Source organism: Sinohyriopsis cumingii, chromosome 16, assembly GCF_028554795.1.
Source record: "Sinohyriopsis cumingii isolate HCF-2022 chromosome 16, ASM2855479v2, whole genome shotgun sequence".
Taxonomy (NCBI): domain Eukaryota; kingdom Metazoa; phylum Mollusca; class Bivalvia; order Unionida; family Unionidae; genus Sinohyriopsis; species Sinohyriopsis cumingii.
This window is the reverse complement of record NC_142976.1, coordinates 53,804,601-53,830,696: the sequence shown is the minus strand read 5'-3', so window position 1 is coordinate 53,830,696 and position 26,096 is coordinate 53,804,601. Positions and strand designations below refer to the sequence as shown.

Sequence of the window (26,096 nt, the reverse complement as noted above, 5' to 3'; positions counted from 1 at the left end):
CCATGTCAGATTCTGAAGTTATTAGCGAGTTTAAGGATGTTTCCGAAGATGATATTCCTAATAAACTCAAAAACGCAAAAGATCTCGGTAGAAAAATTATAGGAAAATTTACTCAAGGTGGTGCATATGATTATAAAAGACATCACGCACGATTAATTCTGGATGATGCCGAGTACGATTTTATAATCGCTGACACAACGGCGAAAAATATATTTGTAAATCGAGAAAGTGTTTATTTATCCGACGGAACAAAATTAGGTACGATCGTTAGTTACATAAATGACGTATCCCCGCAATATACTCATCTAAGATCTTCCATGTTGGCTTATGTTTCTATAAATTTATTATCGATGATTAATAGATTTCCTGAGACCGCAGTCAGAGTCGCAACAGATTCGTTTTATATTTCAAGTAAATATTTAGAACTTGTTATGAAATTTACAAGTAATGATGAACGATGGGGTTCGTGGAGAATAAAAAAGGAACTATTACACAATTACACAGAATCAGCAGATGTTCCAATGAGAGATTTTTATCGAGAGAGTAATAAAATATCAGAAATGTCGAAAGCACCATCGTTGAGTGATCCAATAACTAGATATAAGACAGTATATCTCAATGGACCTGGTGGATGCGGCAAAACAACTCGAACGATTAATGTTTTTAGAAATTCAGATATAATCGTGCTGACACCCACACATAGACTCGCACGTGAGATGAAACAGCGGCAAGTACAATCGTGCACGTATCATAGTTTCTTTCGGTGGCGCGGGGATACATGGACTCCTGAACGGATGGGAGAAAAATATATACCTAAAATAATTATTTGGGATGAGATATGCACGGTCTCATTGGATACATTAAAAACGTTTCTTGATTGGTTGTTGACGAAAAATACCGCCATAATAATGTGTGGCGATCATGGTCAACCGCCGCCTTTTGTTGGACCATCTCCACATGATTGGTTAAAAAATTTCGTTGATTATTACGAAGAAATAGATGATGATCATAGAGCTCTTGATGCAAATTTGAAGGAGTTTAAAAAATTAATCAGATTACAATCAAACAAAATTCAGTGTGAAATAATACGTGGAGTGATCTCAGAGACATCAATGAGTGATTTTTTAAATTTATGGAGACCCACCGATTTGATCGTAGCAAGTAGAAAAATAATCAGAGACGCTTTACAATAACAGTTATTTCAGCTGCATAAAGAAAAATACTCAGAATTACCCGTACCGTTGTGTTATAGACCATCAGATACACGAAAACAGAATATTAATGTTGATATTCCAGGACAGACTGAGAATCAAAATCTCGTATTAAATGATATTGTCGCCGTTGATATCAGTGTGGTTGAAGATGCAATACACGCTGACAAATCTCCATGGGTGTTGGGATACGCCATGACAATCCACTCGTCTCAGGGATTAACTATTTCTGATACACGAGTTTGGATTGTAGACGATCGCATCGAGTGGTCAAATTTAGTTTATTTGGCGGTATCGAGGGTCAGAAATATATCTCAATTACGTAGAATTATAATTCCTGAAATCGTTGATAAATTTAACATCATCGATGATGATATAATAAGAAAAAAATTAATCGGATACAAACAATCTGATAAAAAAAATAAACGTGACTTTGATCTTGATGTTGAATTTATTATTGAGTTAAAACAGCAGCAGAATAATCATTGCACCAGTTGTAATTGTATAATGTTATGGCGGTATTCGAGTAATGATTCAAGACAATTTACCGTAGATAGAAAAGATAATAGTCGCGGTCATACACGAGAAAATACCATGTTAACCTGTCTTGAGTGTAATCGACGTAGAGGCGCTAGCGCCTTGGGTGCTAGTTAAGTGATCGAAATCACCGGAGTGATTTTGGTGGCAGTTGTGTATCCGCGGGAATTATTTGTAGTTGTTCACGTGTAAATCCACGTTGAGGAGCAGCTGAATCTAATCTGTAGATTGCAGGTCTGGAAACGCCTACGTTTCTCCCGGTGGATCTTGTCACGGTAGATATTTTGTGTGTGGTAACACTCCAAATAGGATCAGTTGCTCTCGCTTTACCACCTTCAAGTTCACCAGGCTCATATAAATATCTGACTGTGACATCACCTAATATTTTTTGTTTTCCAACATCTTTTCGTTGTGTTGGTATATTTATTTTTGTGACCGCGCTAATGGGTTTCATGTTGGTTGTTCGTGTGATCTCATTATTTAATGCAGCTATCACGCCTGGTAATCTTGCAACCCATTCGCGAGATCTTTTATCCTGAATAAATTCCCTCGCGTATTGATATCCAAATAACCGCTCAGCAAGTGTTCGATTAAATCGCTCAACAATTGCTTGATCACGGTGAATTGCAGTATGACCTCGTCGTATTTTGGTATTATGTTGTTTCATCAACGATGATACTGGACCAAGAAATTCCTTGCCAGGATCAACCTGTAGTAGCTGTGGCCATCGCAGACCACCTCGTGGTCCACCACCTCGTTGATAAATTCGTTCAAACGCATCGGCTACTTCAGATGATGTTTTCGCTGATAGCGGCTCTGCTTCTTTATATCTACTTGCAACATCAACTACGGTTAGCGCGTATTTGTACGTTTTTCCACGCACAGTATCATGCGGTAAAAACAGAATATCAGCTTGATGAACTTCATTAGGAACACTGACATCGAAATACGCGTACTGAATTTGTTTAGGACGTGGTAGATAAATTTGCCATATTGCCTGCCTGGACAACCACGCTTTAGCAGTAGAATGTTTAACCGCCGCTGCATCAGCGAGTTTACCAATTGCTGCTTTGCCTCTCCAGTATCCTCTCGGTGAATAATAAATTGATTCCATTATTAATTACCAGCCCCAATCGCTAATTTACCTTTCATCGAGGATCTTACTAACCAATTAGCTAATGATTCTCTAATATTTTTATTTTTTATAGAATTTAATGAATGAATTAATTTTACATCTGCAATATGCCTATCTTGTAGATTTTGACTTTTATAAGCTACATCATGAGCATGACAAGCTCGATCAATAGCGTTTACTGGTTCCTCGCCTGGTTTTGGTTGATCTTGATCATCGAGCCTGATATCGAGTCGAGTACCAGGACCGCAATAATTATATCCTGGTAGATGCTTTTCTCCTGGATATTTAGCCCATGGAGTACCTGGAAACTTTGACATCAAATTAGCAATATCACCACCGCGCTTATTAGGTAAAAACGAAAATTTCTTTCTACCGCATATAGAACATTTTCCACCGTACGCTATTTTTTTATTTTTTGTTATAACCGTAGCTAAATCAGTGGTTGGAGTTTTAACTTTACAGCGTAAACAATATAGATTCATGTTATAATATATATGGATATAACTGATTTCTCAGCAACTCGGCAGCGAGAGCCAGTTAAGCATCATCCTGCACTACCGAACTCCATCAGAATGATTATCATAGGACCATCTGGATCGGGTAAGACGCAATTATTACTTAATCTGATAATGAGATGGTTGAAATGGGATAAATTATATTTAGTAGCACCATCCGTTGATGATCAGCGATGTTATGATGTACTTAAAGATTTCAATGAAAACGCACGATTACTGGATGAGGATAATGATGTTATAGAGTTTATAACCGACATTGATGAAGCACCACCCGTAGATTCCATAGACGGATTTATTAATAATTTAGTTGTATACGACGATGTGATGCTAGATAAACAATCAAATCCAGCCAGAATATTTTCCCGAGGTAGACACAAAAATACAGACGTGATCTATGTTACTCAACGATATACACAAATTCCGAAGGTGATCAGAGACAACTGCAACATTTTAGTTGTGTTTAATGGCGTAGACACACACACGTTGCGAAATATTCATCAAACTTGGTGTGGTGGTGACATGGATATAATTAAATTCAAAAATTTCTTCTCACGAGCGCAAGCTACCCCACATGGATTTATAACAATAAATTTACATGATCCAAGAACAAGATATCGTGGGGGTCTTGATAAAATATTTGGGTAACAGGGGTGATGATAAAATTAAATTTAATTAAACAGATATCATTAATATAATGAACAAGTGTGCGTGGCTACGTCAAGGAACAACAGATAAATGCAACAAAAGGTGCCGTGGAGAATATTGCAAGAAACATAATTATCTTATAAAGAAAAACCTTCATGCTGGTCCACGAAGTTGTGTTGGTTGTAACAACGGTGTTAGAGGATTATATCAGATTTGCAAAAATTGCGGTGGAGATCGATATCGAAGTTTGATGATATATTATAAACACAGAAAGAACATAAATCCAAAAATAGAAAAACCACCATCAGAACTTGAATATTACTTGAAACATAGAACAAATAAAGATGAAACAGATGAAGATGAAACAGATGAGGAAAAACGACAGCGAGAACGCGTTGAAAAATATTCATCAAACTTGGTATGGTGGTAAATTAATAGCAGCAGAGAGGGTACCTACCAACGTTGGTCGTCAAAAAAATAAACAAGAAATAAATAAACACGTAGAGTACTTTATTTTTTCAGATACTATTTCGAACTGAGGTTTTATTAGTACAATCGTCCATTACAGAAATAAAACATCTCAAGGAAAAGTTCATTTGTAAAATCTTGACCTTTCTACGAGATGATTTTATTTGCTTGTTTTATTTGTTTTGTCGGAATTCTATGGTCTGTTCACCCTCTCTGCTGCTAGAGCACATAGTCACTCGCACAGGTAGCCTATGCGACTTCACAAGATAGGTTAGGGCTACAATACTTATATGTGTGCATGTCTTTATGCCCTTAAGAATCTCAGTATATATGTATAACTCCGTAATTTTCTGGTAAATACATGTTAGTTTCCTTTACCACCTTATCCTAAGACTTGGAACGCCATGCTTAAATGAATCTACCTGTACATGCCGTCCTTGACCTTCCTTACAGGTAGTCTTGTAATTGACATTGTCTGACATAACTTTTGTCCATGTAACCATCATTTGGTATAGCACTTTGCCCAAGCTGTATTCAACAATACATATGATGGGCCACAGGTTTATATTTCTCCGTACAGGTGGTATATTCATAATATTTTACCTGTACACTTCATTGCTTTATAAGACTATTATCAATTTCTGTGTCAACTTTCTAAGATTTTGCTCTGCACCGGCATTGGTTCTAAAAGACAGGTGGAGGGCTACAGTTTTATACGTTTTTCTTTAGTTGTCTTACAGATTATAACTATGGGCAAAGCACAGAAACGCACAGCTCAGTGAGAACACATCTGCAGTATGCATGCAGATCTTTCCTCAGTGTGAAAATTTTCCAGTGCAAAAGGGAGATAAATCAACTCTTGCCCTTCTGCCACAATGCGCCGGACATTGACACGCTCTGAAATAGCTCCGGCACCCAAGTCACACCACAAAACCCAGTCTTATTGGCAATTCCCTCTACCTAGCCTCCTCAGAGTTTAACTCGATTCCTATTGAAGACCAGCGAGGAACAGAACTAAACAAACATGATAGTTCCATGTCACTCAGCAGACATATGGACAGGTTACTAGTATCAAACATCCCATAACCCGTCCTAAATAGATGATCCTAACGATATTCTCCACATACTGGTGGCTTATTTCCGTTGAGACCGTTCTAGGCCATATATTATGGATAACGAAGGGCCAAAACATCAATATTACGGGCTCAATCACTAACAGCCAGGCTTCCAGTACGTCGAACCCGACTTTGGCAGACATCTGCAGGCACCAGTCTAACCCCACATACCGACTCGAGACATTCATTCGGCACGATGTCAAAAATCTCTCTACACTCTGCCATGAGAGGAGACATTTTACTTAGCGACTGTCTCGAAGTCAGTTTCTAATTCACGGCGTTCAACAAGTTTAGTGAGCGGCATATCTCGTCACTCTTCTCCAGCTAAGTCTCGTCCATTACAGGAGACCTTTGCCTTACCTCATGCAAGCACAAGATGTTGCTTGTTCTCAAGTGATGTCATCACTTCTAGATTATCTGATGTCACGTGAAGATTCAGCCTTCCGAAGCGCCATTGATGATGTTTTCCGCCTATGACCCCCGGTGTTCTGGCCTCCTCCTCCCACTCCATGAGCTACCTGGACCAGAACTCTGGCATCTTTTTATCTTAGGACGAAATGGAAGAATCCATTTTCATTTACTTTCGCAGTCTGTGAGATTTATCGACATTCTGACCTGCCTTCATCATCAGTTCCTGGGTTGTTCTACCTTGGCCATCAACCTGTATTTCATCTGGAAACTCCAGCATTTGACTGTGATATCGCCGCTTTGGAGATGAGTAATGTCCGGACCATTTCTAGGGTGGAAACATCAAGTTGCCTGGACGACATCCTGCAGAAACATCAGATGAGTTATATTTAAACACGTTCTGACAACCCTTGTTCCACTGCTTACCAGCCTGGCTTCTCGTTAACAAGGAAAAATCCGACCTAGTGCTATCTCAACAATTTTTTCACCTAGGAATGCTGGTCAATACACAGACATCATTGTTCGGGTCGCTCAGGATCGGGCATTGAAAATCCGAACCATGTTGGCTTCATTACTTTCGAGGAAATTTCTATCCGCACGGGAGTTTCTTTACCTACTAGGCTATCTCAACTCGGCAGCGGACCTCATTGTCCTAGGTCGCCATTGTATGTGTCCATTGCGAATGATTATTCAATCCCTATAAATGAAAATTATGTGACTTCTGGACCAACCACTCCCCATCTGCACAGATTTAAAGCACCATCTGCGGAATTGGGGCGTCCAACTTGGCTCACGGAGGGTATAACTCGGCAAGTACGAGAATATATTCTGTACCAAGGCAAGTAGGGAAGGCGGGGAGGGGCATCTACTACCATCCTTGGGGAAGCCACCTACATATCATTCTACTGGAAATAAAGCCATTATGAAAGCCTTTCACTGGTGGCAGGAATGTTTAAATGGCAAAGGAGTTCTCATCCTGTCCGACAACTTACTGTAGTGACTTTTTTTCGAATACCCAACAATAATAACTAAGCGGAACTACAACTACCTCTCAAATCCAGCCCTCCCAGATAATACTTTTAACTAAAGGGAGCTAAATGTTATCTGCCGATCTATTACCGGTCGGGCAGAGTGGTCTCCAGTTACATCTAAGACATTGCGGTACAGTGTAAGAATATCCTAGTTATTATTTCCGCTCGGGCCAAGAAGCACGCTATCGTCACGAGAGACCTCGCAAAAGCCATAAGCTACGTGGAGGATATACCACTACAAGCTGGAGGAGTTTTTCACTTCTAAGTGAAGTATATTCCATCAATATTTCCAACTTTTTCTGTTTTTCTTTCACGATAAAGTTCTGCCGTTACAAGTTGACACACTTTGTCGAAGTCACACATTTAGGTACTTGCACGTGGATCCTAAGCGACTTCATAGTCAGTACTATATTTATTTTATACGTACAAGTCTGTAGTGCTCATATAATTCCTGTATATGTGTAAATCGTGTATAGGTGTTTACAAACGGGTACATACTGGCGAGTTTCTATCCAAGGTTTTCATAGCGTCTGGCCGCCATTTTTAATGGACTTGCTTGCACGGGCGGTCTCTGGAACCTCTTTTCCTACAAGTATTGCCTCGTAATTGATTTTGTCGCACCTACTGTGTACGTACGTCTCTATAGCGGTGCCTCGGTTCCCTTTTACGCAACATTTTTTTTGTTTGTAATGTAGACACTCTGTTGCATTTCTGTATCTCTTCCGTGCTGGTCGGACAATTAAAGGTCAGCGCTTTATACATGGTATATTTAGTCACCTCCTGCGCATGCATGTTTCTATAGACGACGCCTGATTCATGTTTATATGCATACACTTTAATTAGTATTTATCGAACATTTAATCGCATGCACGTGTAACCTATGCGACTTTATAAGTTAGGTTCGGGCTACATTATTTACATGTGTGTATGTCTTAATGATTTAAGAACTCCTTATGTATGTATAATTCAGCCCTTTCTTATATATAAAGGTGAGTTCTTTTACCACAGTAAGTTTATATTTGTAACACCATGTTTTCATGATTATACCTGTACAGGTAAGCATTGTAATTGAAATGGTCTGCTATCACTTTTTTGAGTAACCATTATTTGGTATAGCTATGTGCCCACATTGTATTCAGACGTCATATGTGAAGGCAGCACAAGCTTATAAACAGGTGGTATTGTCACTAGATTTTACTTGTATACTTCCTTGCTTTATGAGACTTATCAATTTCTGGTTCACCCTTTTAATGATTTAGCTCTGCACGGACATTGCATTCTAAAACAGGTGCAGAGCTACAGCTTTATCCGTTTTGCTCTATCTTGTCTTACAGATTAGAACTATGGGCAAAGCGCAAACAACATACAGCTCAGACCGAAGACGTCACCAGTCTGAATGCTGATTTTTTTCCTCAGTGTGTATCTTTATGGGAACAAGGAAGACGATTCAACTTACCCTTTAGCCACGAAGCATCGGACATTGACAAGTTCGGAAACGCGTCGGCATCCAAGTCACCACCACAGGACTCGTCCCCCTACCTTGCCTGCTCTGGGTCTGACTTGATTCCTCCTTCAGAATGGGACAGAGCTAACAAACAGCAAAGTTCCTTCTCATTCAGCAGACATACGGAAAGGTTACATGGATCAAATATACCATAACCCTTCCGAACTGAGTATTCTAACGATATCCTCCTCACACTGATGGACTATTTCCGTTGCGACTGGCCTAATCCATATACTAGGGATCACGAAGAGTGAAAACATTAATATTACGGGTGCGCAAACGAACATATCTTACCTCTCCATCCATCGATACAACACATAGCTAACTTCCTCTTCTGGCTGTTCAAAGAGACCAAGTTAGCGCTGAGTACGATCCAATGTTAACGCTCAACTATCTCCGACACCTGTCGTCATCGTCGGAGAGATGATATCGGACAAGCCCAGGGCTTATCCGACCTTCTCGCCAACTTTGTGTATACACGAACAGAAATGTTAACCCTAGGCCCGAAGAGGAACCTATCTTGGGTATTAACCTGTGTGGATAAGATACCTTTTGAACAATATTCAATGGCATCACTAGGGCTCCTTTCTCTACAAGACCCGCTTCCCTGTGGCATCAGCAACTGCAGTCAGAATTCTCGAAATACATGCCCTATCAACAGATCCGATTTACATCCAAGTCCAGACAAGACGGGTCAGTCTTATTCATGACGCCATCCTCTTTCATGCTGAGAACCGTCTCTCTTCCATGAGTAGCTAAACTTTCGTCACGGACCCTCAGTCTCCTCCGGACACATTAACTAAAGGCAACTTACAAGACCCAGTTCAAGTGATTATGTAATGGTCTCATTTTTCCTTAATTTTCATCGCTTCTGCTATGCAGATGATCATGCATAAAATCCACCTATGTGCATTACGTAAGGAGCGGTATCAAATTACATCATCTCCATAAAATCCACCTATGTGCATTACGTAAGGAGCGGTATCAAATTACATCATCTCCATAAAATCTACCTATGTGCATTACGTAATGAGCGGTATCAAATTACATCATCTCCATAAAATCCACCTATGTGCATTACGTAAGGAGCGGTATCAAATTACATCATCTCGAATTTTCATAAATGTCTGATGTACAGGTTATATGTTTAGATGCCTAAAATATTATTCCCTGTAATGAGAGTTGTGCGTTTTACATTTAATGGAAAGGTCCCTGTCATGAAGTCATTTTAATTTGTGCTTTATCATTGCTCCTAGAAATTGTACCTATCTACCATCAAATACATATTGGCCGTCTTTTACTGAAAATTAACCACACAAAAAAAAAACACCTTGAAGAACTTACTAAATATCAACAGAATTAGATACAGTATAATAGAAATCATCCTGGGTCAACGGGATTACATATTCCATTCATTAGAGTTACATAGGTTTTAGACTTGAAAAACAAATGTTCCGCCTCTTCTTTTGGCCTCGTGCTGTTAAACAGACATTTGGACTTCAATCAGTCTGCAAGTGACATAGCCTCACACGAAGAGTTAATACGATATTTTGTCATGTTACGACTCCTTAGCCTTAAAGTATGTAATAGAGAGAAGCAAAACTAACAAGTTTAGTAAAATCAATAAATAATTTTATTTCCCCAAATTACAACGTGAAAATTAAAGAAAACAGACACGAACAGTATTGTGAATTAAATCCAAATTATTCCTAAATGCTCTATCACAAGTACAAAAGTACGGAATGTTCCGAACTGATTCCGATATATTTTAATATATTGATGTATCACAAAGATATAATTCAGAATGTCTTTGATTGCGACTTCAGTAATTCCAAAGTAGTGTTTTAAACCAGATTGTCAATGAATACTTTGCAATTCAAATGAATTTAAGTAAATAATTCTTCTCAAATTATATCTGAACACAAGTATAAACTTTGATCATAGATAATAAATCAGGAATGAATAATTGCTTACCAAAATCACCATATACATATTTCACTTCACCAATGTCGCAACATGAATTTCCTAAGGGTAAAAAACATCTTTTTTTTAACTCGGATCCAAAAAAACAATTTTTAACAATGACCAAAGGTCATGTAGGCCAACCTTTACCCATAATCACAGACAGGGTTCAAGCACACTGTATAAATTAGCCATAACAGTATACAATTTTATATACTGGATAACAAAATAAAAAAGCAATTATTTTGTTATCAACAATAGTGCATAGATTGAAGTTTGTGAAATTAAAAATGGAAGAAATAAAATTCCAATACAAAACCAACGAGTGCATCTCAAAATATTTAATACTCTTTTTTTTATTCCCCCACCAGTAGACGGGTTCTTTGGCAAAGAAAGTATTAGTTGTCTGATACCTAGATCGATTTTTATTACATTTTTATTGTATTGTGACAACCGTTGACACCAAGTGTTCACTGTACTAATTTGGGCCGATTTCGAAGCACACTAAATAGATGATGAGAATGAATATTGCATTGCAAGAAATGTTTACCATGTTCATGTTTATTGATGTGGGCAAATGAATAATTACAGATCATAAACTAGTCATTTTAGTGTGTAAAATGCCGAAGAGAATTTGCTAAATATTTGACAGAATCCACTATGGTATGAATGTTTTTATAGTTTGTACGAAATGGCGTCGATTCGCCATCAAATATAGCAGACATTGCTAAAAATATAAAACTTGAAAACAGCTCAAAGCATAAGGCCAGAACAGACACAAAACGTACATCTTATTGGATTTTCAGTGTGATATCAGTGATGAGTATTTAGAATGAAATAAGGCCACAGTTAATAAAACCAAACAATAATCTTTCTCAAAACTCACTTTACAGAAGTAGTTAAGTGGGGCACATTAGGGACAATGGGACTTAGCATTAAAAAGACCCCTGGGTCAGATTAGGGACAATGGAAATTTAACATGGAGAGAAATCGTGGGTCACTCTAGCGACAAGGGGAATTTAACATGGAACTATAGTGTGGGTCTGTCTAGCGACAAGGGGAAATTAACATGGGAATAGAGTTTGGGTCTCTCTAGGGACAAGGGGAATTGAACATATGGAAATTGAACATGGTGGGTCTGTATAGCGTCAAGGGGAATTGAACATGGTGGGATTGTCTAGGGACAATGATGGTAGAGGGTCAAACACAACAGAGACAGAAACATACATACACTAGTACAAGCGTGAGATTTATATATAAAGCATTACCAAGACCTGAAATCTTGCTGGGGTGTTCAAAAATTTGCATAATTGTAATGATGCTATAAATAGCTATAATCAAGGAAATGCTCAACGACAAAATGGATGTGACTAAAAGTAACGCTAAAATGACGAAATTGTTCCAGAATTTAAAAGAAAATAAACATATCCCCGAAAATCAAGTTACAATGGTTTAGACTAAAATGGATAAAATTAGTAACTACTTACAATATCAACTTCTGTGACGATCGTGAATAAATGCCTATGTATCTATAATCAGCTGAAATTCCTATGAAATCCCACTATCTATTTATAGCTCCAACTTGTGGGTTTTTCCTTTGGAAAATCCCACTATCTTTTTATAGCCTCAGCTTGAGTGACGTTCCTGTTTATGAATTCTAGTATATATGTATAGCTACAAAATGTGGAAATCCCCAAGTCGATATTTATAGTCTCAAAATTTCCAGCGTCAGTGACGTCACTGTACTGAACACTAGGGGATAAATGTCAACAGTGTTGCAAGTGGCTGACCTGAATACACGCTACTGCAGGTAGGTAGGTAGAGTGTATCTGATAGGGATAAAGTGAGTTTTTATAGGGACAAACAGAGACCAATACACACACACACACAACATACGCGCGCAGACTCACACACACACACACACACACACACACACAGGGAAGAGGAAAAAACAAACCCCAAAATATACTATCCACACTCGGGAGGAAGAAAAAAAAAACAACCAAATATACGATCTACACAACGTACGCGAACAAACACACACACACACACACACACAACATACGCGCGCAGACTCACACACACACACACACACAGAGGGAAGAGGAAAAAACAAACCCCAAATATACTATCCACACTCGGGAGGAAGAAAAAAAACAACCAAATATACGATCTACACAACGTACGCGAACACACACACACACACACACACACACACACACACACACACACACAGAGGGAAGAGGAAAAAACAAACCCCAAATATGCTATGAACACAGAAGGGAGATAATACAAACCCCAAATAAACTATCCACACAAACGTACGCGAACGCATACAAACCCCAAATATACTATCAACACAGAAGGGAGATAATACAAACCCCAAATAAACTATCCACACAAACGTGCGCGAACGCATACAAACCCCAAATATACTATCAACACAGAAGGAGATAATACAAACCCCAAAAAAACTATCCACACAAACGTACGCGAACGCATACAAACCCAAAATATACTATCCACACAACGTCGCTAACGCATACAAACTCCAAATACACTATCAACACAGAAGGGAGATAATACAAACCCCAAATAAACTATCCACACACGCAAGCAAGTTCGGGTACCGTCTCTAGCACTCTTGATGACACCAACTGTCTGGGTTATTTTCTTTCTTGCAAGCCCCTATGTTCCACTTCTGTTTGTGATAATAACTTGTGATACTTCACATTTTCTAAAGTAGAAATCTTTACAAGCCGTACAAAATACAAAACTTATATGACTTTGGCTTTTGACACTTGCACAGGCTCTTCACTTTATAAGTGTCACGAGAAAATTGTATATCCAATTTTTACCATTTTCAAAAACACGCACACACTTGCAGCTTGACCAGAAATATGTATATCTTGTTTTGTGGATAAGTCACAGACAAGTCCAAGCACATATAGGTGGTTATGAACGTTAGGAATATCCCCTCCTTTTTTCAGAAATATCAAAGCTTGTATGTGCATTTTCCCTTTTCCACTCTATATTAGTGCTTAGATTTGTTCCAAAAAAAAGAAGAAAAAAAAAAAAAAGAAAAAAGAAACGAAATAATTTTGAAGAAAAAGAAACAACTGAATTTTGAATTCAGGTTTCTCTCTGTTTATAATTTTTTTCAAGTTGACGGTGCATGACAGAGTACATTCGCCTACCTTTCCAAAGTGAGAGGCATTTCTTCACATGTCATTGCCTTTGTTAAATTCGGTTTCATTGGTTAGTTATCGTTAATCTTTAATTTTTTTCATGCATTTCTTTTTGATAGAAGATTTAAGGCTTTCTATTGTTGTAACGGTATTTATGTTGTTTGGTCTGTTGATGAAATTATCTATAGCAAAGTGCTTAAGATTTTTCAGTTTTTTTATTATTTCAAGCCCTACAAAAGGAGACCAAGTTTGTCTTCAAAGACGATTGAAACTCTAAATTACACGGGCGTGAAGGAAAACATCGCTGTGTTTAATCTAATCATGCTTGCCGTATCTGTTTGTGTTTTAGAGGTCATATTTCTTCTTAAGTAAATACACGCATCAATAGACAGACAGATTGGGTCATCATCCTTGAGTTTCACTGTACTTTCGGTTCTTTACTTCATACAAACCCCAAATTTATTAGTTTGAAAAAGAAAAGATAACATGCCCCTCAATACTGTAACACGTCTGTTCTGACTCTACCGATGTGAGTGTTTATGTCGAAATGTTTAAGTGAAATATAAAAAAATGGTCAGCTTGAAAACGCGAACCAATGCTGTGACGCTCAGTATTTTGATGTGGTAAGAGGAAATGGTACAACACACACAAAGAGGGCTTGTAAGTTCACATTTCAGTCTGTCTGCACTGTAATGGTAACAACGCAAGAACATAGGGATTATTATGCCACACAGCCCTAGAACAAAACAATGCATCACCCGTTGTAAGCCATTTCATTGGCTATACTTATTTTCTTACCGCGTTCGCTTCGAATTGACTTAAGTAGCTATTCAGACAGTGACGAGAATGGCCATGCTTTACTGGGTCTATCCTATAGGCGATTTATATAAAAAAATATTTTTAAAAATTAAACTAATGCACGAACAATCGTACCATGGGCGATCCCATGGAAATTGTGTCCGTCTTATTGCAAAATACATCAACATTTAATTTAACCGTGCAGATCACTAGAACAAACCTCTGATAATATACATTTTGAAAAGTGTTGTGTGACACGGATTGCCATTGTCGCTTGGTGTCTGCTTTCTTCTTCGAAAAGAGATCGTTTCGTCTTGACTATAAAAATCTAATTTGACTAAGTTTTACGCACTACTTGAACTCACACATTTACGTTGTAGGTGTAAGCCGTCGTTCTCAGTTTTCTGGAAGTTCGTTTTTGCGTTTCTCAGATGTGATACTATTTTTTATGGACCGAACGAAATTTCTTTTGGCGTGAATCAGGACTCGTGGTTTTGTGTCATAATTGGAGAGCATTGATTAAAGCTCAGTTATGTCGTCTTCGAAATCGCTGACACGGATTTGAACTAAAACTTCAGGTTTTGTGTGAGACGATACGGTACATCATTGCTTTTTACTTCCTCAATGAAATCGTTTCATCTTATTGCAAAATTACATTTGACTAGGTTTCATACGCAGCAGGTCCATGTATATAAGGAGAGTGTCTTAGCGTCAGAGTATTCATTCCGCTCTCAAACGATCAAGAAGATGGAAGAGTCAGCACAGATCGACCTGCTGGTCAAATATTTGCTAAAAGTCATACGAAAGCATAATTCACATGCGAAAGTGGCAACAAAACTTACTCTTTTGGTCGTTGATTTGATGAGAGTCAAACGAAAGTGTGTAAGTGCTAATGAAGTTTGCTATATCTGCAAAGGTAAATGGGTATTTGTCTCCAGAATACCTGCTTCGTCTAAGAAAGAGAGACAAAAGTCAAGATACCTAATATCGTTGTCAGGAGAAAGGACACTGGAATTCAGAGTGCCCTACGAGAAAAGAGAAGAAACAAAAACAAGACGAAACAGAGAAGAGGGATTCAGAAGAAGAAGAAATTGAAGATGATGAAGAACTTGTGCCAGTAAAAACATGGAAATGGAAAAATTGACAATGTGAGCCGATGCGTTGGCCCTGATGTGAAATTTCATACTACCTTCTAAAAGAGAATAGACCAGAAAGAAAACGTAAGTGTCTCTTGGTCTTGACATTGTATAATAAGGATGGCGTGTTTTGTTTTTACTTACACTTTATGAAATTGTGCTCTTTCACCTCTCTCTATCCCTCTGGATCATGTTTTAGTTAGAATTGAAATGGAAGGATGTTTTCCTTCACGCACGCTCTTTAGGCATGCAAGTCCGTAAACAATAGTCAGTCTATTCGTCCATCATTTTGTGTCTTGATGTTTCCTAAATCACACACTGATGCCATAAAATAACGGGTTAAATGGGTTTTGTAGTGTTGGGAGTGGGGGTGGGTGGGGTGTAGGTGTTTGGCAGAGTTGGTCATTGCAGGTGAGGGCTTAGGTGCTTTCAAAAAACTTTTTCTTCTTCACTCTGTGTTGATGGAATATAATGGGTTATTTTCTTCACTCTCTGTTGATAGTATATATAAAGGGTTATTTCTTCACTGCGTGTGGATAGTGTATAATGGTTTTCTTCTTCTTCCCTCTGTTGTGTGCGTGTGTGTGTGTGTGTGTGTGTGTGTGTGTGTGTGTGTGTGTGTTCGCGTACGTTGTGTAGATCGCATATTTGGTTGTTTTTCTTCTTCTTCCTCCCGAGTGTGGATAGTATATTTGCGTTTTGTATGCGTTAGCGACGTTGTGTGGATAGTATATTTGGGGTTTGTATGCGTTCGCGTACGTTTGTGTGGATAGTTTATTTGGGGTTTGTATTATCTCCCTTCTGTGTTGATAGTGTATTTGGGGTTTGTATGCGTTCGCGTACGTTTGTGTGGATAGTTTATTTGGGGTTTGTATTATCTCCCTTCTGTGTTCATAGTATATTTGGGGTTTGTTTTTTCCTCTTCCCTCTGTGTGTGTGTGTGTGTGTGTGTGTGTGTGTGTGTGCATATTTGGAGTTTGTATGCGTTAGCGACGTTGTGTGGATAGTATATTTTGGGTTTGTATGCGTTCGCGTACGTTTGTGTGGATAGTTTATTTGGGGTTTGTATTATCTCCTTCTGTGTTGATAGTATATTTGGGGTTTGTATGCGTTCGCGTACGTTTGTGTGGATAGTTTATTTGGGGTTTGTTTTATCTCCCTTCTGTGTTGATAGTATATTTGGGGTTTGTATGCGTTCGCGTACGTTTGTGTGGATACTTTATTTGGGGTTTGTATTATCTCCCTTCTGTGTTCATAGTATATTTGGGGTTTGTTTTTTCCTCTTCCCTCTGTGTGTGTGTGTGTGTGTGTGTGTGTGTGTGTGTGTGTGTGTTCGCGTACGTTGTGTAGATCGTATATTTGGTTGTTTATTTTTCTTCCTCCCGAGTGTGGATAGTATATTTGGGGTTTGTTTTCTCCTCTTCCCTCTGTGTGTGTGTGTATGTGTGTGAGTCTGCGCGCGTATGTTGTGTGTGTGTGTGTGTGTGTGTGTGTGTGTGTGTGTGTGTGTGTGTTTGTTCGCGTACGTTGTGTAGATCGTATATTTGGTTGTTTTTTTTCTTCCTCCCGAGTGTGGATAGTATATTTGGGGTTTGTTTTTTCCTCTTCCCTCTGTGTGTGTGTGTGTGTGTGTGTGTGAGTCTGCGCGCGTATGTTGTGTGTGTGTGTGTGTGTGTGTGTTTGTTCGCGTACGTTGTGTAGATCGTATATTTGGTTGTTTTTTTTTTTTTCTTCCTCCCGAGTGTGGATAGTATATTTTGGGGTTTGTTTTTTCCTCTTCCCTCTGTGTGTGTGTGTGTGTGTGTGAGTCTGCGCGCGTATGTTGTGTGTGTGTGTGTGTGTTTATTGGTCTCTGTTTGTCCCTATAAAAACTCACTTTATCCCTATCAGATACACTCTACCTACCTACCTGCAGTAGCGTGTATTCAGGTCAGCCACTTGCAACACTGTTGACATTTATCCCCTAGTGTTCAGTACAGTGACGTCACTGACGCTGGAAATTTTGAGACTGTAAATATCGACTTGGGGATTTCCACATTTTGTAGCTATACATATATACTAGAATTCATAAACAGGAACGTCACTCAAGCTGAGGCTATAAAAAGATAGTGGGATTTTCCAAAGGAAAAACCCACAAGTTGGAGCTATAAATAGATAGTGGGATTTCATAGGAATTTCAGCTGATTATAGATACATAGGCATTTATTCACGATCGTCACAGAAGTTGATATTGTAAGTAGTTACTAATTTTATCCATTTTAGTCTAAACCATTGTAACTTGATTTTCGGGGATATGTTTATTTTCTTTTAAATTCTGGAACAATTTCGTCATTTTAGCGTTACTTTTAGTCACATCCATTTTGTCGTTGAGCATTTCCTTGATTATAGCTATTTATAGCATCATTACAATTATGCAAATTTTTGAACACCCCAGCAAGATTTCAGGTCTTGGTAATGCTTTATATATAAATCTCACGCTTGTACTAGTGTATGTATGTTTCTGTCTCTGTTGTGTTTGACCCTCTACCACCATTGTCCCACCATGTTCAATTCCCCTTGACGCTATACAGACCCACCATGTTCAATTTCCATATGTTCAATTCCCCTTGTCCCTAGAGAGACCCAAACTCTATTCCCATGTTAATTTCCCCTTGTCGCTAGACAGACCCACACTATAGTTCCATGTTAAATTCCCCTTGTCGCTAGAGTGACCCACGATTTCTCTCCATGTTAAATTTCCATTGTCCCTAATCTGACCCAGGGGTCTTTTTAATGCTAAGTCCCATTGTCCCTAATGTGCCCCACTTAACTACTTACAGAAATTACCAAAACAGGAATGTGATCATCATACTTGGGGGCATTGCAATTTGTGCAAATTATGCCAATCCGCCAAGAATGTACATGTTGCTTAAACAAATCTTGACGAAGCAAACTTTTAACTTTTTTCTAAAAACAAATTACGCTTGGTAGAATTTGACCAACTTTATCAGAAATCCTTCTTGCATAAACACTATTTAATATTGGACCAATGATGATGTGACATGAAATATGGATAAAGAATAAAAAAGTAGAGGAAATTCTCTACAGAAAGGTTGATAGCATATGCAAGCAATAGCGTTGGAGGAAATTTCCACAGGAAATACCATACCAACCTAGATGTCTTGGCCGCTTTCTCTTTCGTTTGGCTATTACGTAGATGTCAGCCCGGTGAAAGATCTCCGACCATCTTGGTCGCTTGCTTTCTTTCTCTTCATACCAAAGTGAAAGTGTTATTTGTTCTCATATGTATGTTTGCATGCGTTACGTAAAACTTAGTACGGTAGTTATATTCAAGGTTTATTTTCGTTGCAGCTCAAGTTGAACAGCGCGAGCGATATGAGCAGAACCATCGAAAGGAAAGAAGACGAACAATGGGTCATAGACCATAACTTTGACGTTAAACCCTATTATGAAGTACCCTGTTTTCCACTCTACTCCATGATGCTGGCAATTAACCAAACTTCCATTGACTATTTCGGATTAGACGTTGAGGGAAACGAACTTCCAATTTTGCAGACGATTCCTTTTGATGACCTTGACATTACAAGTGTGACAGCCGAGTGCTTGGAAATGAATAAGCGTGGAAGCAAGGACGCTGCGGCCGTAAGGATGTTTCTGGAAAACAAAGGTTACATGTGTCATGGTATTATAACAGCCAACTCTGCCCATGGTTGTTTCGCAGAAGACCTTGTCTTCCTTAAGAAAGGCCTAGTGTCCGAACAGTACAATTGTACACTAGTTTTAGACCCATTTAGACCATTCCTAGCCAATCGTACTGTGTATAGTGTCATATAAAGAAGAAAAGCAATGATAAATCTTTCTCAGCTTAATGACTGAATATTTCCTATATTGTGTTGTTTTTTTTCACTGCTAATATTATGCGTTGTAACATATTTGTTTTGAAAGGGTATATTTTATTCATGCAATATAAATTACATCTAGACTTAGAATCAGTGACCAGTGATGTAGTGATATTACGTGCATGCTGGCATTGACATCCATTCAGCCTGCCCAGCATTGTGCTCACACTTCGTGAATGACATGTATGTGAAGTGACCTATCGGTCTGAGTAGAATTTTCTGCTCTAGCCATCAGCCTCCGGCCCCCGTAAATGGCATGTCTATTTATTGAATTAGCATGTTTTTTTTAAAAAATATTTGATTGACAAAATATATCTAAATAAGTTGTGAAATTTTTTTACAAAATTTGGACGAAAAAGTTTGAGAAAAAAAATAAAGATTTAAAATTGTACATGTTATACAGCCGAAAAGTGTCTAGGTGAGCTATTTGTTCTGACAAACTCCAGTCTAGCGACAAACCTTGCAGTCATAAACACACTGATTCATGCCTAGGTGATTAAACTTATCAGCAGACCATTTCTACTTATGTGATAGTCAAGTGATATATTCACAGAGGCCAGTTGGGTACTTGCCCTTTGTTATTTTGATTGTGTTCGGCATTGTTTGCTAGGCATTTTGTTAGGATTTGTTTGCAAGGCATTGTGTAAGGCTTTGTTTGCTTGGCAATGTGTTTGGTATTGTTTGCTATGCATTGTGTTAGGCTTTGTTTGCTAGGCATTGTGTAAGGCTGTTTGCTAAACCTCGTGTTAGGCTTTGTTTGCTATGCATTGTGTTAGGCCTTATTTGCTAAACATTGTGTTAGACATTGTTTGCTAGGCATTGTTTGCTAGACATTGTGTTAGTCTTTGTTTGCTAGGCATTGTGTGAGGCTTTGTTTGCTATGCATTGTGTTAGGCTTTATTTGCTAGGCATTGTTTCCTAGGCATTGTGTAAGGCATTGTTTCTTAGGCACTAATTTCTTGGTATTGTGTTAGGTTTTGTTTTCTATGCATTGTGTTAGGCTTTTTTTGCTAGGCATTGTGTTAGGCTTTATTTGATATGCATTGTGCAGGGCATTGTTTGCTATACATTGTGTTAGGCTTTATGTTCAGTGCATTGTGTACGGCTTTTTTTGCTAGGCATTGTGTAAGGCATTGTTTGCTTGGCATTGTGTTAGGCTTTGTTTGCTCACATCATTGTTGCATAGTTCTATTCATAAGATATTAGTTACTGACATAAGATAGATAACACATACGGGTAATATGTATGTCTACAATAGTTCTAGACAATAATATTTCGTCACTGCAAAATGAAAGAAACAAATAGAGAGAGATGAACCTTTCAAATCACATCAGTTGATCAGGCATGAAGTGACATTATGTATTACATACCATTATGCACCATAATTTACATTATGCTATAAAACGTGCATTTGAATTAAGCACATTTGTTTTGTTTTCTGGTAAAACATGGGCTCCCAGTGTTCCCAAATCCACATAAATATTTCTTTCCAGATTTGATTGCTATATATTTTTCCAAATTATAGTGATTGTTATGGAAATGGTTCATCCACTCTAATCCAGGCACATCCATTTTCATTTTACATATTTAGAGTTAATATGTATCTAGAATAAAACAATACAATGGTTTCTCATATATTCCATCCGTACTTGTATCTCCCAATGTTACAGTCCTTTCAGCTTGGTACAATAACTGTGTTCGCTTTATTCCGAATCCAGTGGGACACATCATTCCACAGTCTGTTTGTCACATAACATTACGTTGCTATTTCTCCATTTTTTGCGGGCACAGGAATATAAAAAAAGTCTGCTCCTCCCTCATGCATGTCAGCAGCGACGACTAGTTGAAGCACCCCTTTTTTTATCCTGGGACCATCGGTTCATTAATTCAGGCTATCTATTTCACTTCTTTTGTCTGCTATAATCTCCACACAGCATGTTGCACCAGTCTTCAATTCAAATAAACAATATGTCATCCAAGCAAGTTTTGTGCGTATTGACGTCTGGGTATGTTTGTTTTCCTATATAGATCAGAAGATTGAAATGAAAATGTTTTGTAAAATTATCAGATGAAATCGCCCGTTTATTAAGTGTATAACGTTAAAGCAACCATTAAATCAATACATACATACTTTGAAAAACTAAATTTTATATTCCTAAATACTGTCTCAAGTACATTAAAACCACATTTATGTGCATCCGATCTTTCGTTTCATTCATTACTTCATTATTTTTCTTCGATCTTACTCCATAGACTAATGTATTTTTTATGTCAAATATATAGTATTTATAAAAACAATTGATCTGCTGCGATTGCTTGAATGACTAGGAAAATGTTTACATATGCAAGACTTGATCGATACAACAATACAATTAAACATTTCTACAATTTATTCAGGAATAAACAAAGAATAAGTAAAATCTACCTGCCAAAATATAAATTTCTCCGCCATTTAATACCTGTATCCCTTCGTTAGCAGTTTGCAACATTGCTCAGTGTATCACAATGTACATGTATTTTAATCTGAATACCGTGGGAAAATCTATAAATCAATGTACCACTTAATTATGTGATTTCACTCAGCAGTGTATGAAAAATTTTTGCGACAGATTAAACACCGCCCATAATTGTAATATGTCGTAGATATTTTTAATATATTTTCTCGTGACATCCCGATTCATATTGACAGGATAAATATTTTATTGCATAGTTTCAACTGCATCAAATGTTAACTGTACATGTCTGCCGGTAAAACAAGTGTCCACTGTATCTGTATAGTGTTTGACAAACTCGAAATCTATTTCGTCGGGGGGTGGGGGGCAGTCTGATTTTAAATTCATCTGATGTGATGGCTTGTGCACAGCTTTCCGGCAATCTCTTCTAACCTTTGATGGTTCAAGACTAAAATGATTGTCCGTAAATACATCAAAATTGTAGTGGAGAGTATTTAATTTCCAAGTGGTCTTTAGACAGGTAAATGTCTGATTATACGAAATGTGATCATGTACGGGAACTGCTATCGAACAGCAGCAGGGGGGGCGAATCCTACAAGTTACTTTTCCGAGATACCCCATCCACGGAAACTATTCCTCGATAGAGGGCTTATTTCGACGAAATAACACTTTTATTCAGAAAACGAGACAAAAAAAAATGTCCTTGAAAATGCTTTGTATTTCCGCTGATATAACGCGAGTTACTTCAATAAATCCGACTCGTATCCGACATAATTTCCACGGTGAGGTATCATCGAAAAATCAGGTGTAGTTTGCGCCCCCTGCTGCTCTACGAAATGAGTTTCCAAGAAAACATTTTTATGTTAACCATACAATGTATCAAGTCCGATACGGTATCGTGTCCGCGGGTCGTGTAAATTTATTGTCACAAATCCATGCGGGGGAATTAAATCATGGACAAATAAATAATGGCAAATATTGGCGAATCTCGCGCATCTAGACTAGCACGAGAACGACTCGAAGCAATTAAAAAATTTATTCCGGTCCATGATTCCGTTAAAGAAAAATTACGAGCAAGACAAGAATCGCGAGTTGAGTTTGCAACATCTGCGGAGGAATTATTTAAGCCTATTACAGCAGCTACTGGTGAAGTTAAAACTGCAATTATGGGAAAAACTGATCCTGCTGACCCTACCAAAACAAAACGAGGGTTACTTCAAGCAATAGAAGAACTTAAACAGCAAGAGGCAGATGCAGGTGTTGTAGTTGATCCAGGTGCCGCCGGAGTAGTGACAGTTGCTAAGAAAACGTTTATTGATAAATTTACCGAAGATGGTATTACTGAAATAAAAAATATTCCGCTTACTAACGTAGATGAGCTTAGGAAATTTTCTACTTGGATTGTCGTAAATTATCCTAACCGGCAGGATTTTCTAAAACCAGGAGCTGACTTGGGTATGACCCAGGGTGAGTGGCGGGATTATGTTTATAAAGTAAACCGAGACATTCCTCGAATATCTAGCACTGATGATACCTATAATTTTATAAAAACTGGCGTAATTGGGGTTAATAAGGAACTAAGAGACAAACGAATGAAGGCAAAGGAAAAGGAAAGGCAGGCAAAAATGCAGGAAAGGGAAATGAAAAGGCAGGCAAAAATACCGGCGAAGAAAAAAACACAAGCTCAGATCCTGCAAATGACACTGCCCGATCCAGTGCCTGAATTTTTATCGCGTGAACAAATGGGCGCTAGCGCTCCCGATGATGATGATGATTTTTCCACTCCTGTTTCGTCACCCATTCCGCAACCCGATACGTCAGAAAAAAAAATACTAGAAGAGCAACTAATCGAATTAAATGATAAATTAAAATATTTAAACGAGGAAATAGAAGACCTAAAAAAGGAGAAGAGAAGTGGTGCTAAAGCTGCTGTATTAGACAAAACCAATAAAAGAAATTCTATAATTATTGAAATTGATAAAACAAAAGAAAAACTAAGGAAAATGGGAAAAGGATACACCGGTCACGGTTATAATATCTGCCCTGATAATATCGTCAATGACGTATCACGGTTAGAAGTTCTCATCGGAGGAAAACGCGCCGGAAACAACTCTCCGGAAATTATAAACGAGGCCGCAGATATCTGTCAGAGACTATTTCAGCGTGGCATTATGGATATCGGCGTTTACCGGGGACTCATTGATGAACTCGCGGATGGTTACTACAGCGACTAGTAAATTTAGTTAGAGAAACAATAATTAAATAAAATGATCGTGCACAATTCTCAACCTAGACACACTAGCGTGTTACCAGTCCGCGTAGTGAACTCGCGATTACCAGTCTACAGAGCAACCTACGGAGATGGTCTCGGTGATACAGTTACTGGTTTGTTTTCAAGAATAGCCCCTAAGGTGTTACCGATTGCAAAACAATTGTCGATGAAAGCTATTGATGTTGTCAAGGATAAAGCCCTTGGATCTGTTGGTGATCTCGCCGGGAAGGCATTCGCGTCAATCAAGGATAGACTGTTACGGTTAACTCGTAGATCAAAAAAACCGCCACCGGTGAAACTGGCCAGTACTGAACTTATGCCCGCGGACGTCAGTAAAGTAATAAATCAGGCTGCCAATCAAAAACTTGCAGAGCTTGTAACCCAAACACCCGAACAAATAAATACAAGCCTGATATCAGGAAGCGGATTTCGTTTTAGAAGACAATAATTTTATATAATGTTCAAACCTATATCTGATCCAGCGTTCGACATGGATGCACCAACACTAAAAGATGAGTCCGTGCGCGATTATCAGTATTATTCTTATGAGGCAACAGTACCTAATCAACGCGGACGAATTGAATTACGAGTCCAGGATACAAGTAGATATTTCCTGCCCGCTGAAGCATTTCTTGAAGTCACGGGTGAACTTGTAACAGATGTTGTCGCTAATACAGCATACGGAGCTAATGTTCGAGTTGGTTTTGTTAACAACGGTATCATGGCGCTGTTCAAAAGTGCTTCATACAGCATTGACGGAAGAGAAATTGAAATAATTCAGGATAATGTCGACGTTGCTACAACAATCCTGGGATTAGCGAGATACTCAGATGATTACACTAGATCAGCTGGTCCGACTATGATGTTCGCTAAGGATAATTCTGATCATCCTGAACACAGATCTACTATTCAAGTACAAACAGCACAAGGCACTGCTATGGACCCGCAACCGGCTGGATTTGCGGCCAGACCAGGTGCTGCATTTCCAATATTAAGGCCTAGTCCAGAGTACAATTTAGGTTTTGCTACACGTAAATTAATGTTATCAGGTGAACGTAGGAGATTTTCATGCGCAATTCCACTGTCTCACATCTTTGGATTTTGCAGACATGTCAGAAAGGTTATTTTTGGAGCCAATCATACAGTTGTACTTAACCGAAAAGGTGATGACGTTGACGCTATCTGGCGAGAAGACGGTGTTGCTGGCGGTAAAGTAATATTATTCAAGCTTGCTTTGTGGATGCCAGTGATGTCCCCATCGATCACTGAAGAGCAACGATTACTCTCTTTCATGGACACAGGTGGTAAATCACTGATATCGTGGTTAACAACATCAACAGATTCCATTCAAGGTGCCGGTGCTGGGCAGTTCACGTGGCACATAGCATCACAACAGGGAATATCAGCGCCGCGACATATTTTTGTTGCACTCCAGCAAAATGCAAGGTTGACTTCCCAACTACAGAGTCATATGATATTTGACAAACTTAATGTCTCTGAGGTTTCGCTGCGGATAAACGGGCATCAGGAACCATCCGAGGATATACTGATAGATTATGAGCGAAATGAAGTTGCACGGGCGTATCATCGTTTGATGACATTTATGGGACGTGATCAAAATATTGATACCGGGTTGCAGATATCACAACTGGATTTTACAACGCTGTATCCGATTTATTACTTTTCGCTGGAACATTTGGATCTAACAAAACAATCTGTCGTTGATATACACTTCAAAGCTCGTGTAGGTGAGTTTCCCCTCGGCCCGCCTGCTGGTTTTAGAGCGATCGCTGTCATACTCTCCGATAAAGCAATGCTG

The 26,096-nt window shown here is 38.5% G+C and overlaps 1 protein-coding gene across 1 annotated transcript in view; it reads left to right on the top strand.

Annotated features, from left to right (window-relative positions):
• LOC149780433 (protein Star-like) overlaps positions 1–21,749 on the top strand; it is a 51,202-nt gene extending 29,453 nt beyond the window's left edge. The window contains exon 3 of the mRNA XM_089937374.1: positions 19,005–21,749. Within this exon, the coding sequence (XP_089793500.1) occupies positions 19,005–19,487 (483 nt within the window). The 3' untranslated portion in view covers positions 19,488–21,749. The remainder of the gene's footprint in view (positions 1–19,004) is intronic.
• Positions 21,750–26,096: the final 4,347 nt, after the last annotated feature.